The sequence below is a fragment of the Elaeis guineensis genome, chromosome 12 (assembly GCF_000442705.2).
Source record: "Elaeis guineensis isolate ETL-2024a chromosome 12, EG11, whole genome shotgun sequence".
Classification (NCBI taxonomy): domain Eukaryota; kingdom Viridiplantae; phylum Streptophyta; class Magnoliopsida; order Arecales; family Arecaceae; genus Elaeis; species Elaeis guineensis.
In genome coordinates, this window is record NC_026004.2 from 1,485,263 (window position 1) to 1,501,286 (window position 16,024).

The 16,024-nt window shown below is 40.4% G+C and overlaps 1 protein-coding gene across 1 annotated transcript; it reads right to left on the minus strand.

Annotated features, from left to right (window-relative positions):
• Positions 1–10,200: 10,200 nt before the first annotated feature.
• On the minus strand, positions 10,201–11,820 carry LOC105055714 (scarecrow-like protein 23). Its single transcript, XM_010937654.3, has one exon. It carries the CDS (start codon positions 11,785–11,787, stop codon positions 10,294–10,296), a length of 1,494 nt encoding a protein of 497 aa, XP_010935956.2. The 5' UTR covers positions 11,788–11,820; the 3' UTR covers positions 10,201–10,293.
• Between the last annotated feature and the right edge of the window lie 4,204 nt (positions 11,821–16,024).

Here is a 16,024-nt window from a genome sequence, read left to right on the forward strand (position 1 = left end):
CCCTCACTCCCAAGTCTGAGATAGTCTGACATGCGTGTTGTCACATGGTCTGTCACGTTGGACGAAAGGAGTTGCCATGTGTTGTCTCGAGCCCTGATTCGACTACAGGCATTAATAATTTTTTGAAATACGAAAGGTCTCCAGCTACTTTGTTGTTTCGATAACTGTGAAATCATCGTTGGGGTGTCACTTCAAATAGACAATTCAACATCCGGAGAATCCAGACGATTTGATTCTGATTAATAGATTTTGACCACGTGTTCAGATGTCATTGGTTCTATACTGTTCATACAGATAATGGTGAGGTAGCGTGATCTGAGAATAGGTGTGTCGAATCATCCGATCAATGGTTGGTCTAGATATAGCCATGTGTCGACATCTGAGAAAATTCTGATTTGAATGACTTCATCCGGACCGTTGAGGGGTCCTATGTATATAAAGTCGCTTTCATTTGGACTTTCTGCTTTTACATTCGTAATTCTCCTCTACAACAGAAGGTTCTACCCCAGTGTTAGGAGCTTTTAAAGTTTCTCTATTTGTCGCATCATCCCTAGTTTCAGGTTGAGTTTTCATTCCTTCCTCTTAGGTTTTTGTTCTTTTTCTTCTGGGTTCTTTTATTTCCAATGGCAAGTAAGAAAATGAAAGCTTCATCTTCTCAGAATGGTCGGAGAATTCGATCGACGATTCTCGTTTGGATCCGAAGACGGAAGTCTCTTCCTTGTTCGGGTCTAACATCGAACGGCTTCGGAAACAGTATTATATCTTAGAGCAATATCAGCTTTCTGCTCCTGATCCAGACGATCGGATGAACTCTCCTCCTCCAAATCAGGTTATATTCTATATTGAGGACCTCCGAGCCGATCTTCGATTTCTGATTTCAGAGTTCGTCCGAAATTTTTTTGATGATTACGATCTTTGTCCTACTCAGCTGGCTCCGAACTCCATCCTGCTAATTATCAGCTTCGTCTTATTGTGTCGTCTTATCCCGACCAATCTTCATCCTTCTTTTTTTCAGACTTTCTTTGCTCTTCGTCCTCATCCCAAGGCCAAGGGTTGGTAGTTTTTCAACCCGAGGAAGGATCTTTCTTTCATCTCCAATCTTCCATCATCCATTCATGGATGGAAGAATCAATTTTTCTTCATTTCTTCATCTCTTTGGAGCTTTCCTTCACACTGGGATGATCCGAGAACCGGCCCCAATAAATATAGTCAGGTTGATACCATCAATCGAGAAGACTTTCTCTGACTTAAAGATATAGAAGTTCCACCGCAACGAGAGCTGATGACAGAACAGGCTCTCTAGGATGCTGGACTTAGTTCGGTAACTTTTTTAGGTGTAGCATAGTCAGTCACGTCACTTTTTTTTGTTTTTGAATTTTGTACAAAACTTTATCTTTTGATTGCAGCCATGTAGACGAGAGCACGAATTTCGATTGCTGACATCCACCTACACGCTGCTAAGAGGAGGGCAGCAACCGACGCTAGATCTTCCCGACCATCGAAAAAAAGTTGAGTTGATTCCCAATCGGTATTGGTAAGAGAACCCAATATTCTGTTAGTGACAGCTCTCGAGCCAGTTATAGCATTGTCAGCTTCGATAATGCTTCCTCCGATCGAAGTGCTGTCAGTTGGAGTCAGAACGATGAGAGACGAAGATGCCACGACAGAACCATCAGCGGCTCCATCAGTGGGGGTTCAGACTAAATCAGAAGTCACAACTGAACCTGAACAATTTGCTGCTGCGCCAGCTGTTCCTCTATTAGAATGATCTCCGACACAGTCAAGCACTGATTTTGTGGCGGTCTTAAGTGCACAACCACCAACTGAGGATCGAAGAAAGGTGCCGACTACTTCTACCGATGACGGGTCGTCTGCAGGCCTCCCCACCCTCTTCGATATTTGAATCTCGATCGATGAGTTGGCTTTGGCCAATCCGTCATTAGCCAGACAACTCATCGAAGCTGCACTTCTCCCAACTGATAGGAAGAACATGAGAAATCAGATAGTGTCCGAAATATTTTTTTCATTTTACCGACGATGCTTGGGGTAAGTTTCCAACATTCCTCTCTTCTCTCTTTTTTTTTGACTTGACTTATCTTTTCCTTTCATTGGGTGCATGACATGTACGCTTTAGAGAGAGAATATCGAAAAATCATCGATCTTCATCGGACATGGATGGATAAAGTGGTGGCCGCCAATGTCGAAAAGACTGCTACCATTGAACAGCTTCAGGCGGTAATTGAATAGGAGAAGATGCTCCAAGAAGAGATCTCCCGTACGACGTCTGACCTGCAGTCCTCCAAAGCCGAACTTGAGTCGGCTCGTCTGAGCATTGCATCTCTCAAATCTCATATCAAGAGCAAGAAGCATTCCATCAGTTGGATCCAGAGGGAGAGAGACGGATGCATCGAGGAGCTCGAAGGAGAGTGCGAAAGGCATCGGACCACCATGGAGAGGCTGGCACTGACCGATGTAGAGTCGGCCTACGCAAAAGAAGAAGCTGAGTTGGCGAGAGGCGCTTTGAGTTTGACCATTGAGAATTTCAAAGATTCACAAGAATTCAATGTTGAAATTGTCTAGTGTGGATTCACTTCCTACTACGTTGGATATCAGGATGGTGGATATCAGGACGACAGAGATGCAGTTGAGAGATTGTATCCAGACTTGGATCTGAACAGCATTGTCCCTCTTAATTCGGGAGAAGAGATTGCTGAGGAGACCGTCGCACCGACTAAAGGAGATGCACCGACTGTACCAGAGCTTGCTCCAACCATCGAACCAGCTCCAACCACTAAAGTATCGGAGCAAGTTGATGAAGAAGCCGACTGGTGATTGGTGTAATACATTTTCTTTTTTTTTTGTAATCAGATTAAGTCCAATTTTGTAATTGGACCTTGGATCTAATTTTGTAACCTTTTCTTCAATGAATGGAAAGAAATTTTTTGAGTACGAAATCTCTTTTTATACTTGTACTCTTTCAATGTCGTTAAATAATAGTCAGATTTTCGATCATCCATCAGTGAATTGAATATCGTCCACTAGTCGTAGTAGAGTTTGTCCGTTAGTCAGGTGTCAGCCGACTTAGCTTACATACTTTTTAAGTATCTGATAGAGATGAAAAGCTGAATATCCTTCGACTGACCGTAGTCAAGTCGGTATATTTTTTACTCAATCAGAGTCGAGTTAGTATAATATTCTGCTTAATTAAAATTAAGTCAATATTTGACTGAAGTTGGTTTTTACAATGAAAAACTGAGACATAGTCGGTAAGTCAGTTTTTACAATGAAAAATCAAAATATAGTCGGTACAAGCTGATCGTTTGTTTGTTGATTTGATGCTGTCATTCGACTTAAGTCAATTTTTACAGTGAAAAATCGAGACACAGTCGGTAAAAATTGATCGATTATTTATCGATCTAATGTCATTTTGTAGATAACTTATGGATGATTGAAGTTTTTATGATTCTGAATCCCAACATTTCATTTCAAATGTCATACATGGGAATAACTTTATTGATAGTATATTTTCAAATTATCGATATTCTAAGTCTGAAGAATAGCCATCCCATCAAGGGCATCTAATCGATACGCTTCCGATCGAAGTGTTTCGATTATTCTGTAGGATCCTTCTCAGTTTGGAGATAACTTTTTCTGGTCTAGAGACTTTGAAATGTTGGCTTTTCTTAGGATCAAATCTCCTTTACGAAAAACTTTCGGCTCGACTTTTGTATTGTAATACTGGACTATTCTTTGCCGATATGCTGCCATCCGAATTTGAGCTTATTATCAGATTTTCAAAAGTAAGTCTAGATCGGCTCTCCGATATTTTGAATTGCTCGGCTCATTATACTGCTCCACTTTTATTGATGGTAATCCGATCTCAAGTAAAATCATCACCTCCATCTCATAGGTTAAATTGAATGGCGATTCTCTTGTCGGTATACGAGGAGTTATCCGATATGCCCATAAGATCGGATATAATTATTCTATCCAAAGGCTTTTAGCTTCATTCAGTCTGATCTTGAGACCATATAGGATTGTTCAGTTTGTTACTTTCATTTCACCATTGGATTGTGGATGACCAACTGACGTGAGTTTGTGTGTAATATAAAATTTTACATAATTTTTTTTAAAATTTTTATTATCGAATTATCGACTATTGTCGATGATGATAGTGTGTGATAGACCGAATCTACATATGATTGACTTCTGAATGAAGTCTTCTATCCTACTTTTAGTGATTTCTGCCAAAGATTCAGCTTCCATCCATTTGATGAAGTAATCGATGGCAACTACTGTAAATTTTCTCTGATCGGATGTCAGAAAAAAAGGATCAAGTATGTTGATTCTCTATTATGCGAATGGTCATGCTGCAATAATTGATGTCAGCTGACTGACCGATTGATATTGTATGTTAGCATACTTCTGACATGGTTCACATCTTCGGACAAATTCAGCTACATCTTTCTTCATGGTGGGCCAATAATATTTTTGTCATAAGACTTTATAAGCTAATGATTTACCCTCAAGTAATTTTTACAAATCTCTTCATGAACTTCTCAGAGTGCGTAGTCAGCATCCATCGATTTCAGGTACTTCAGTAAAAAAAGAGAATGATCTTTTATAAAGTTGTCCATTCATCAAAATATACTGCAAGGCCATCCATCGTAGTCGTTTGGCTTCTGAAGGATTTATAGATAGAATTCCATCAATCAAGTACTGGATGATCGAATCCATCCAGCTTGGCTCATCATCAATTTGTAGCACTTCTTCAATTTTATCAATGCTCGGTTGTTCAAGATATTCGATGAATGTTCGACCTAACGAGTTGAATAAAATGATTGCGAGTCAAAAAAGTATGCCAGCTTGAGCATGCTCTAATCTTAGAATGTGAGAGATCTCAAAATATTTTAGAGTCGATGTAAGATCTTTCATTTTCTAAAGATACTTCATCGTAACGAGATCTCGAATTTCAAACTTGTTCTTAACTTGTTCGATAATCAATTATGAGTCAGCGAAGACCTTCAAGTTGTCAATGTCAAGCTCTTTAGCAATCTTTAAGCCAGCTAAGGGAGCTTCATACCTGGCTTGGTTATTTGAAGCTTTAAAATTAAACCAAAGGACATATTCAGTTACAATCTCTTCGAAATTGATGAGGATGAGACTAGCTCCACTGCCTTGTGCGTTGGATACTCCATCAATATGTAGCACCCACACCAAGGTTAAGTCGGTCTCAGTAGCTTTAACTTACTTTAATTTATCATTGGGTTCATCTTCGGAGTTATTGTCAGATATAGTACACTCGACGATGAAATCGTCTAAAATTTGTGCCTTCATTGATGGTCGTGGACGATATTGAATATCAAACTCGCTGAATTTTATTGTCTACTTTATCATCGATCTGAAGTATCAGGTCGCTATAAAATTACCTTCAACGACTGATCCGTCAAGACGACTATAGGATATTTTTGGAAGTATAGATGAAGTTGCTGTGATGATATGATTAGAGCATAGATCATCTTCTCTGCTTTTGAATATCTTATTTCAGTATTATAAAGCACCTTGCTGATATAATAAATTGATCGTTGAATTTGATTTTTATCTTTCTAGATGAGTATCGAACTAACTACTTCTGTCGAAGTTGTCAGATAGAGATACAAAGTTTCTCCGACCTTTGATTTTGTAAGTAATGGTGGAGATATCAGATATCTTTTTAGATCTTCGAAGGATTATCGACACTTATCTGATCATGAAAAATTTTTTACTTGTCTCAAGATCTTGAAGAAAGATAAACATCTTTCTGCTGATCTTGAGATGAATAGACTAGGTACGATGATCTTTCTATTAAGTTGTTGTATCTTTTTTTGAAACTTAGATACTTCATACTGATGATAGTCTTTATTTTCTCAAGATTGACTTCAATTTCTCATTGTGATATAAAAAATTCAAAAAAAATTTCGAAAGTTACTCTGAATGGACACTTAGTCGGATTCAATTTTATCTGATGTCATCGAAGTATACCGAAGGCTTCTTCCAAATTTCGAACAAGATCAGAAGTTTAAAAATTTTTCACCAGCATATTATCAACATAAACTTCCATATTTCATCTGATTTGTACCTCGAATAGTTTGTTGACTAGTCGTTGATAAGTAGCTCTGGTGTTCTTTAAATCAAACGATATTACTTTATAACAGAGATGTCTTTGTCGGTTATAAAGACAGTATGCTTCTCATCTTTGGATACCATCCGAATCTGATTATAATCCATAAAGACCTCCATGAAGCTTAAAAGTCAGTGTTCCGAAGTTGCATCAACTAATTGGTCGATCTTTGATAAAGAAAAATTATTCTTTAGACGAGCTTCATTTAGATTTGTGTAGTCGATGCAGATTCTTCATTTTTCATTGACTTTTCTCACCATCACTACATTGGTTAACCAATCGAGATAATTGACTTCTCTGATGAAGCTAGCTGTGAGGAGCTTGTCGATCTCTTCGTCGATGATATTCTGCCTTTTAGGAGTAAAAATTTTTTTCTTTTATCTCATCGGTCTAACTTTAAGGTCAATGTTCAGTCGATAGATTATTACTTTTGAAGAAATTTCTGACATATCGGTTACCAACCAAGCAAAAATGTTAGGTTTGCTCTTAGTAGATTCATCAGTTGTTATCACTCCAGATCAGACAATTACAATCTAATTTGGACCGTCTTCTCAAGATCTTCTTCTTTTAATAGGATAGAAACCAGTTGCTCGACTGGTTCACCCATTTCTTCATTTTTTTTTTGATCCAATTTATCAACAGACAAAGAGTCTTCAGATTGATTATTCTTTGTAGGGATCAGAAAGCAACGTCGAGTAAGTTGTTGATCTCCATGCATTTATTCGACTCTATTTCTTGTTAGAAATCGGACCAGTAAATGATATGTTGAAACTACTGCTCTCAGGGCATTAAGTCTGGATTGTCCAAGTATGGCATTGTAAGCCAACGAAACTCGGACGACTGTGAATATCAGGAGAATAGTATTTTATTGTGGATCTATTCCTACAGTTATTGAAAGAGTAATTTTTTCTTCCATGGTAACTGCATCTCTAGTAAAATCGACTAATAGCATCGAGACTCTTCTGAGTTGATCAGTCGGTAGTCGCATTCAAGAGAAAGTCGAGTAAAAGAGAATATCAATTGAGCTTCCATTATCAATTAATTTTTTTTTTACATCATAGTTTGCTATCGTCATCGAAACGATAATAGTATCATCATGGAGAGTTTATATTTTTCAAACATCATCTTTCGAAAAAAAATTACATCGTCAAGTCGTCGTTTCTTCGCCGACTCTTCTTCGGAAGTTACCCCCCAGTCCTTCGATCATCCAGAGATCATATTGATCACTCTCGTCATTGGTCGATTGTTGATCATTTTTTTAGCTTATGGCTAAGGCTGTTGGTCGGTGGGAGGTTGAGTCGGATGATCTCGTCAAAATTTTTTGAAGTAGCCACATCGATCAGGGCCTCTATTTCATCTCTGAGTTGAATACACTGTTCAGTATCGTGACTGTGATTACGATGAAATAGACAGTATTTTTTCTTATCACAACTTCTCGGTGGTGCTTTCATCGGTGGAGGATGTCGAAGATACTCCTCTCCTTCGATCTTCATTAAGATCTACGCACGAGAAGCAAAAAGAGGAGTATAGAAGTCATACTTGTTGTCAAAATTACTCGGCCATGGACTCCATTGACGAGGTGAAGCTCGCTTATTGGTAGTTAACCGATTTTGATTGGAGCTTCAATTTTTTTTTTGCTTCTTTTTCTGACCTTTTCCTTCTATCTGATGTCGGACAGAAGTACCTTCGTCCGTGCAAACATACTTATACATGCACTCTAATAGTTCAGCATAGGTCCAGAGGAGAGTCTTATCCAGAAAATAAAGAAATCTAGATTCCCTCAGACCCCTCTTCATGGCCGATATGGCCATATCTTCATTAAGGTTCCTGTCTCAAGTGTGGATGCATTGAAGTGAGCCACGAAATCTCTCAATGTCTCTGTCTCGTCTTGTTTGATGGAGAAGAGACTGTTTGATGTCTGTAGCATCTTTCGGCTAGTACTGAAATGGACCATGAAAGAATGTTCGAGCTGCTCGAAGAAGTTTATGCTCTCCGACTGAAGCTCAAAATATCAAACTCGAGCAGCTTTCCGAATAGTTATCGAAAAGCTAATATATAAGAGGACGTCGGTTGCCCCTTGGATCATCATGAGAGCCTTGTAGCTCTCTAGGTGATCAATTAGTTCGGTGGAGCCGTCGTATGGCTCCATCTGCGGTATCTTGAATTGAGATGAAATCGGCTCATCCAGGATATGCTGAGAAAGTAGTTGGATAGTGTGGAAATCATAGTCGTTGGATGACTTTCGACCTTCCACCTAAAGTCGGATAAGTTGATGGTTGATCTTTTTGAACTTGCGCTCATAGTCGTCGAGTCACTTTTGCTGAGATAATCAGAAGGTAAAGTCTCCTGAAGAATTTGAGGATGGAGAAGGAGAAGGTGTATGCGGCCTTTTCTCCTTCTTGATACTATGTACATGGGAAGGAGAAGGAGATCACCGCGAAAGATGAGCAGTATGATGAGAATGTCGAGAATACGGTTGCTCGACTTGATGAGAGTAACGAGACGATCATCGTTCTGGAGATGAGGAAGGTGAGCATCGTGGAGGACGGCGACTGTGCCTGGATGGCACTAAGAGCCACCAGTTCCTTCACCGACGGTTGCTGCTGCTACTGTGTCTATTGTTGTTGGAGGCTGTGAACCACCTCTGTCAACATCTTCATTTGCTGCATTAAAGCAGCAATTTATGTATCCATAGTGATTACTGGATGTGAAGAGCTGGTCTCTGCCAATGGAGGTGGGGGAGGAAGATCTTTCCCGCGGAGAGATTGCCTCGTTGATCCAGTTGAATGTTGAGCTCTGATTTTAGCCATGATTGCTCGTATTCTCTCCCTACCTGGCTCGCCAATCTGTTGCGGTCAATCTCCTATTGCGTCTGTTGCCGGTGAAGAATACTTGCAAAATAAAATCTACACTGATCGAAATTATGTCCGACGGAGACCCTCCGATGCTTAAGTCAGTAGAGAGTGGTGAACAGCAGATAAGTATTTAGAATGACAGAGTATCAGCCCAAAATTATCCTATCAGATGCTATTCATTTACCTCCTTTTATAAATGAATAGTTGGTAACCGTCTGTAATGGTTAGACACGTAGGTCCCACTCATTTCGGCATTATATGATCGTAGGATAGATGGTTATATCAGTCACTGATCATATTCTGACCATTATGCGTTTTCTGTGCCGGCAGTTTCAAGTAAGCCGACTATATATCGGTAATCACAGTACATCGATCGTATGTCGGTAGCCGTGGAAGTTCGAATGAACATCGGTCGATAACTCTGATATACTGATGGTCATTGATCTGAGATCAGCCGAATTATCATGGTTAAGTTCGTTGATGGCTAAGGTTAATCGACTGTCAGTCGGCCAACCGATTGACAGTCGGCAGATCGTGCTTATCAGATCGATCGAAAGTTAGAATCAGAGAGTCGACTAAATCACCCCAACAAGGGGCCTTTTTATTTGCATGAAAAATATATTTTCTCTAGATCTATGTCCGCGGTATATCCATCTTACATACTAGAGAGACCAGTCTTGTAGACCAGAGTCTAACAAAAAGCTCTTGCTGGCCAGTTTTTTTATCACCAGTCCACATGGCGCGCGAAAGTCTTTTTAATGAAAGAAGGAATGTATAAACCCCAAGGATATTTGAACAATTTGGATAATCATCTATTTTGTGATGGATGGTATCTAACTATATATAGTACTTTATAATACTTTTGGAGTACCGTAGAGAATCCTGTGCCTTGTTTAGTATATAACCCTTCCCTCTCCAATTTGCAGGCCATGGTTTTCATTGTTAAGCGACGATGGATAGGAGAGGGATCGGAAATTTAAAGGGCCGGTCACAAGGGCTTTCCCTCACACATGATCGCATGTTAAATTACTGTATATATCATAACTATCCATCATCCATGCATGTGTCCTGAGTTACGTTATTTCTTATATAAGCTTCTTGGCTCTCTCTCTCTCTCTCATTATGTATTTAATCCTTTTCTTACTGATAAAGCTTCTTTATCGATAACCTTTACCACCAGTCACCAAATGATCAATTAATCTAATTTTCACTGCAAAGGATTGGGATTCCATATGAAGAGGAGGCCCATTATCAGAAACTAACTAGCACAGGCTACTATTATCGGGTCGGACGAGTTGTCCAAGCCGACGCGGTGTACAATCTGGTTTCCTTCCATCCAAGCCTGAGGGTGCCATCTCCTTGAAAGATGGTGTACCCTAAGGAAGGTGGAAACATGTTAAGGATGAGCTGAGCCTGTGCCATGGAGTTGCCGCTCATGGGCATCTGCACGAACCCTCGGCAAGCTAGCTCCATTCGCCAACTCACAAACTTCTCCTCCCCACTTCGAGCCGGGCCTCCGATCGCCAGTATATTGTTGATCTCCCTCGACAGGAGCCCATGCTCCACCCGGTGCCGGCCCGGGTTATCGAATGGCAACGACATGCCCAACGAATCAAAGACCGCGGAGTAGTAGTGGAGCGACTCCACAAACCGATCCAGAAACGAGCCGGTGTGTGCCATCTCTTGCTCCACCAAGGTGATCACCCTGGGGGCCAACAGCTCCAGCAGCCTCATGGTGTTGCGATCCGGCCCGGTGGCGTCGTACAATGCATGTTGCAGCCAATGGACGGCCACGGCCTCCCCCCTCTGGCTCGGGACCATGGATGGGTCCACATCTCCAGCCCGCTTCGCGATGGGGTGGAATTCAAATGACATCCCGAGCCTCCTCGCAAAGTTGGAGAGCTGCCTGCCGGTCTCCTCGAGCATGGCCATGGATGTGCCGAGACCGGTCATCCTCACATGGGGAGGGCCGTCGGCCCTCGTTGCGAGGATGTGGAAGAGGGCGGGCCATTGGAGGCCTTGCATGATGTCGAGATCGATGATGTGGACCCTCTCTTTCTGGTGTAAGGCCTCGAGAATTGCTTGGTTGGCTGTGAAGTGTGCGAATTTAATGAAAGGGGAGATGTTGTTGAAGGCCTGGAAGGCCGAAAGGATGCTCTTGTGGGGCACTAAAGGGGAGCAGAACCCGAGCCATGAGTTCATGACCCTAGAGGCCATGGCCTTGGTGAAGTAGGCCACGACTCTCTCAGCACAGGAAGCCGAGTAAGGGGAAGCCATTTGCGTCAACTCAAGCAGCATCCTGTTGGCCTGGGGCAGGTTCTCCGTAGATATGGCCACCGCACACTCCAACAAAAGTGTTATCATGTTCAACCCGTGCTCATGATCTCTTTCGGCCAAGCTTTTGCTGCTGCTTCGACTCTCGCCACTGCCGCACACGGTTCTCTCGTAGACTCGTCTTGGAGCCTTTCGGGACCGATACTCATCTGGTGACGTGGTGATATTGTCTGTGGGTAAAGCACTAGTGTCCATCGGGAAGCCATTAGTGGTGCTAGGGGAGGCTTCGGAGAAGGGACTTGCAACTTGCTCCATGATCAAGTCTGAGAGGTCGGTGTTGGTGCAGTGGCCATCGAGCACCGGCCTGGCCGTCGGGGACGTCGGGGGATTGGAGATGTGATGGGGGACCGGGAACCCGGCTGGGGTGTAGTCCCAGGTCTCGCTGGGTTGGACCAAGTTAATGGCACCGTGCACTACCTCAAAGTCTCCTTTCATCATGGTGTTGGATGGAGACTTTGCATGAAAGTAGAATGGCAGGGGGGAGGAGGGGAAGAAAGGAGGGATGGGGGTGGGAGCTTATAAAGAGATTTGGGAGCTGGTTTACCAAGTCAATCCAGGGTGAGAGGAGCTGAAGAAAGGGCCACTTTCCGCAATTCCAACAATTGGCCGGCTAAAAAAGACACACAAATAAAGTTAAATCTGTCAAAGACAAGCGCATGTCATGTTGGTAGTGATAGCTTGGATTAAAAACTGTGTTCTGCTTTACTTTTACTTGCAAATTACTTCAACAGTTGCAATGGGAGGAGGCACGGCTGGTTGGTGCATTAATTTAACCATGTAAAAATGGATGATAACATGGTAACAGTGGGGTTGAGCGACAAGGGGACGGGAACTGTCTGACAGGGCGAATATGTCATAGGGATTGGAAGGACTTGCAAAGAACAATTGCCCACCAAGCAAGGAAATGGTTGATTAGATTAAGAAAAGCTTAATGGTGATTTTGGGACTATTTGTTTACATATAATAATCAGAGTTTGGGTAAGCCAGGGATCTTTTTAGGGGAATATACTAGTGATCTTCACATTGAACTCTTCCATAATATATATTAGATTGAAACTGATGTGAAGAGAAGATTAAAAATGGAGTGACGATCATACAGAGTTTCGATTATCATTTCGTTGAAGTTTTTCTCTTCCTGAAATTAAACAAAAAGATTAAAGAAAAGTTCCACATCAAATGCAGGGTTTCTTCTTCCTATTGATAAGTGATACATTATTTGATAATGTTGGTGCCCAGCAGTATTTTTAAGTTGATAAAAATGGGCTGGGATACTATCTGATCGGAAACGCAAGATTAAAAAATCAATTATAAAATTTCCTGGCAGTTGGTTAGCAATGATATTTTAGATGCTAAACTCCAATTATAGTTTTGGGTCGCTATGATCATATTGACGTTAATGGTGATGTCATGATGATCAAATGTTGATATTTAGCAAAATAATTAAATTATCAACAAACTAACAAAAGAATAAACTGCATATTGATTTTTAATATAATGAACCGTGCAGCTTGTTCAAGGTATTTGCATTTAGACAATTTTAGGATGGTGAAAGCATACCCATCTTCCGGCAAGGTGGCCCAGCTATTAGCAATTCTACTATATTATATATAAGTAATCCCTCTCATTCTCATATTATATCAAGTAACCTATAGTTTAGCAATACCGGATAGACTAATTCAAAGTAAGATCCACAAATGGCACATATGTTTGTATCTATAGGCATTGCATGCAAATGCAAACACGTGGAACTCGCAAGTCGAAATGATGGTAGCTTTATTTGGTTGCAGAAGAAGCTTTGAAGAAATCGCCAGAGTATTAGAACTCCATTTGGGAGACAAACTCAATGGTTCCATCTATAATAATCAGAGGTTCAACTGCTGAAGGCTTTCTTTGATGTATATGATGTCCTAGTCCTGCTTCGTGCGGTAGCCATGGCTAAGCTCAAGGCCATTTTGTTTTCTCCTTGGATCTATCTTGTCTTTTGCCTTAATTTTATTTCGTCACAAGGACATTTTGTTCCCTTGGATCTATCTGGTCTTTTGCCTTAATGTTATTTCGTCACACTAATTGTATTGCCCCAATTTGGTAATTAGCACAGTAATTCGCCAATGGAAGATGAATGCTGCTTTCCTTACTATTGGTTAGGGTTTCATTCAGTTTGCTAACTAAAATTTTATTTTATGTGCTTATGTTGTATGGGTATTTTTTTTGTTAAAGTAATTAAAATGGTCGGAGTAAAACAAAGAGAGACATCGATGTCTTCTCATGATGGGCACTCCTGCAGATAGTAACTTATTTACAAATCATCTAGGTGGATAGATGTTTCAGGATTCCCTGACTCAATGCTGAAATCCTTCTACCCACTAATAGTTAAAATGGTTAAATGGATAAGAAGATCATGTAGTACAAAAAATTTCTTCATAGATGCTGACATCCTTATGTGGACCCATTAACCCAACAGCAATAGGGATAGCTGTGAGATGTTTGCAATAAGAGGGTGAAGGAGCCAAGGAGGTGACCCGTTTGCAGTAACTCGCATACTTTAGTAAAATCTAATCAAGATGACCAATTCAAAAACTCCACTCCATATAATTGGATAGCAAAAACTTGATTCATAGACATATACATAAAATTTACTTAACAGCAAAGAAAAGGGAGACAAGGAATGATAACTGCAAAACTAATAATTGCCTACCAAAAAAAAAAAAATCCTGCCAACAAGCTGATCCAGTGAAGCCAAGGCCTGTTGCAGAGCTCAAGTTCTTGTTCAAACAGCTGCATTTGGTTGCTGGCAAAGGCTTGTTATTAAAAGTAGATTTGCTTAGGCACATGAAGGTATTTTTGAGTTCACTGGCTTCCGGTAGCTGGGGAGGTCCGGGGGTAAGCAGAAAAAAAGGTGCTCTGGCTCTTGGGATAATCCAGTCGAGGAGGTCTCCCTTTTATTTGGCTTCCCTTTCACATCTGAAGATCACAAAACAAGAAAGACAACGAGATGAGAATCATGTAAAGCGAAGGATACTTAATTGGTCTTAATGCTTCAAATTTGGAAATTAGCACAAACCTGGCATCTGTCTATTAGTTACTTGTGTGATGGCAGGATTTTGCTTGCCACACACCAGAAAATAAACTTCACAGGCGTGCCGTGACTATTGGTAGCTAATCCTGTATGAATCTTTTGTCAAAACTAGTTTTTATTCCATATAAAAGACACTAACTTAAAGTAGATCAGACATATTTACGAATAAAGTCGAACTTTTTATTGTTAGCAGAATGGCAGAGGAGATCTGGAGAATGAATAATTTTTCAGATACAGCTTAAACAGAATGAATAATTTTCCAGATACATCTTAAACACAATGTAATTCCATATTTCAGACTAGTGAGTATTTTTTTGGTAGACAGGGTGATGCAGAAGCAGCCTCAACCAGAACTGGAGTTGAGCCTAAAAACATTCCCATGAGAGTTATTGGTTGGGTCCAGGACTTGTTTCTCTTCTATAGATAATTCACATTGGGTGAAATTTGAAAAACATAATTACATAAAATACCACATATCAGAGGATTTGCATTCAGTGTCTTCTAATATTAAATGATAAGTCTGGTCATTACAACAGAACAAAATAGAAAATGAAACAACGTAAACTGTAAGTAAATAAATCAGTCCAAGTTCTTCAGAAAAGAATACTGATATAAAACGTGTATTTGTCCTCTATAATAAAATGGAGGCCGGAGAAATTGTTCCTTCAGATATTACTCTGAGACCCAGTACTCTCCATGTGAAATTTAAATAGAGTAAGAAAAGTTCTTTTTTATATATGGAAAATTAAGTAAGAAAAGTTAGTGCATTAAGATCTAGAGTATACGTCTGACATAACAATAGTTCGGTAATATTTACTAAATATAATTTAGTCTTCGTAATCATTAAACTGAATCTGTACTCTGAACTTATTGCACTTGTTTGAAAATTTCTATCATGACAATTGAGAATGCTGTTGCAGTGGAGTAAACGGCAAGCCACATGATCCACTTGAGGACTCGCATCACCATTTTATTTCTCTGAGGTACAAACAGACTGATACTCAGGGATGCAAACAACTCCATAATGTCAAACAATAAGGAGCATATTTCAACCTCTTTTGACAAAATGACAAGAAGCAAACTGGTGCCCTATTCTTTAATAAAGCTGGGGTAAGTGCCTTACTTCCCCGTTATTACTCAAAAAAAAAAAAAAAGGAGAGAGAGAGAGAAAAAAAAAAAAAAAGACGAGGAGCAAACTGATGATCTACAATCTCCTTATCAGGGTATGATGACACAGAATATCATGTGATTTTTGTAGGAAGTTCAACTTCTCGCAGATTCCACCTTTCGAAGTTCCTAGGCTTCCAGACTGCACCAAGACGTCCACCAGACACGAAGAGTGGTGAATGTGAAGTGAATTTCCCTGATGCCAATACTCGCATCACTCCAGGTGATCGAGGGGACCTCCGGCTGTTTGTGATCTCACAAAGCCTACGAGCCATTGCACTTGTTTCAAAATTCTTTCATCCAAAAGACATGCAGTGGAGCTGTATTTTGTTTGTTTCTTCATCATCAGTAAACTGAATATTTACTCTGAACTTGTCGGCTCTTGATCTGTTGTAGTGTTGTGAGGTTTTTGGTTAGTTTTTTTTTTCTCTT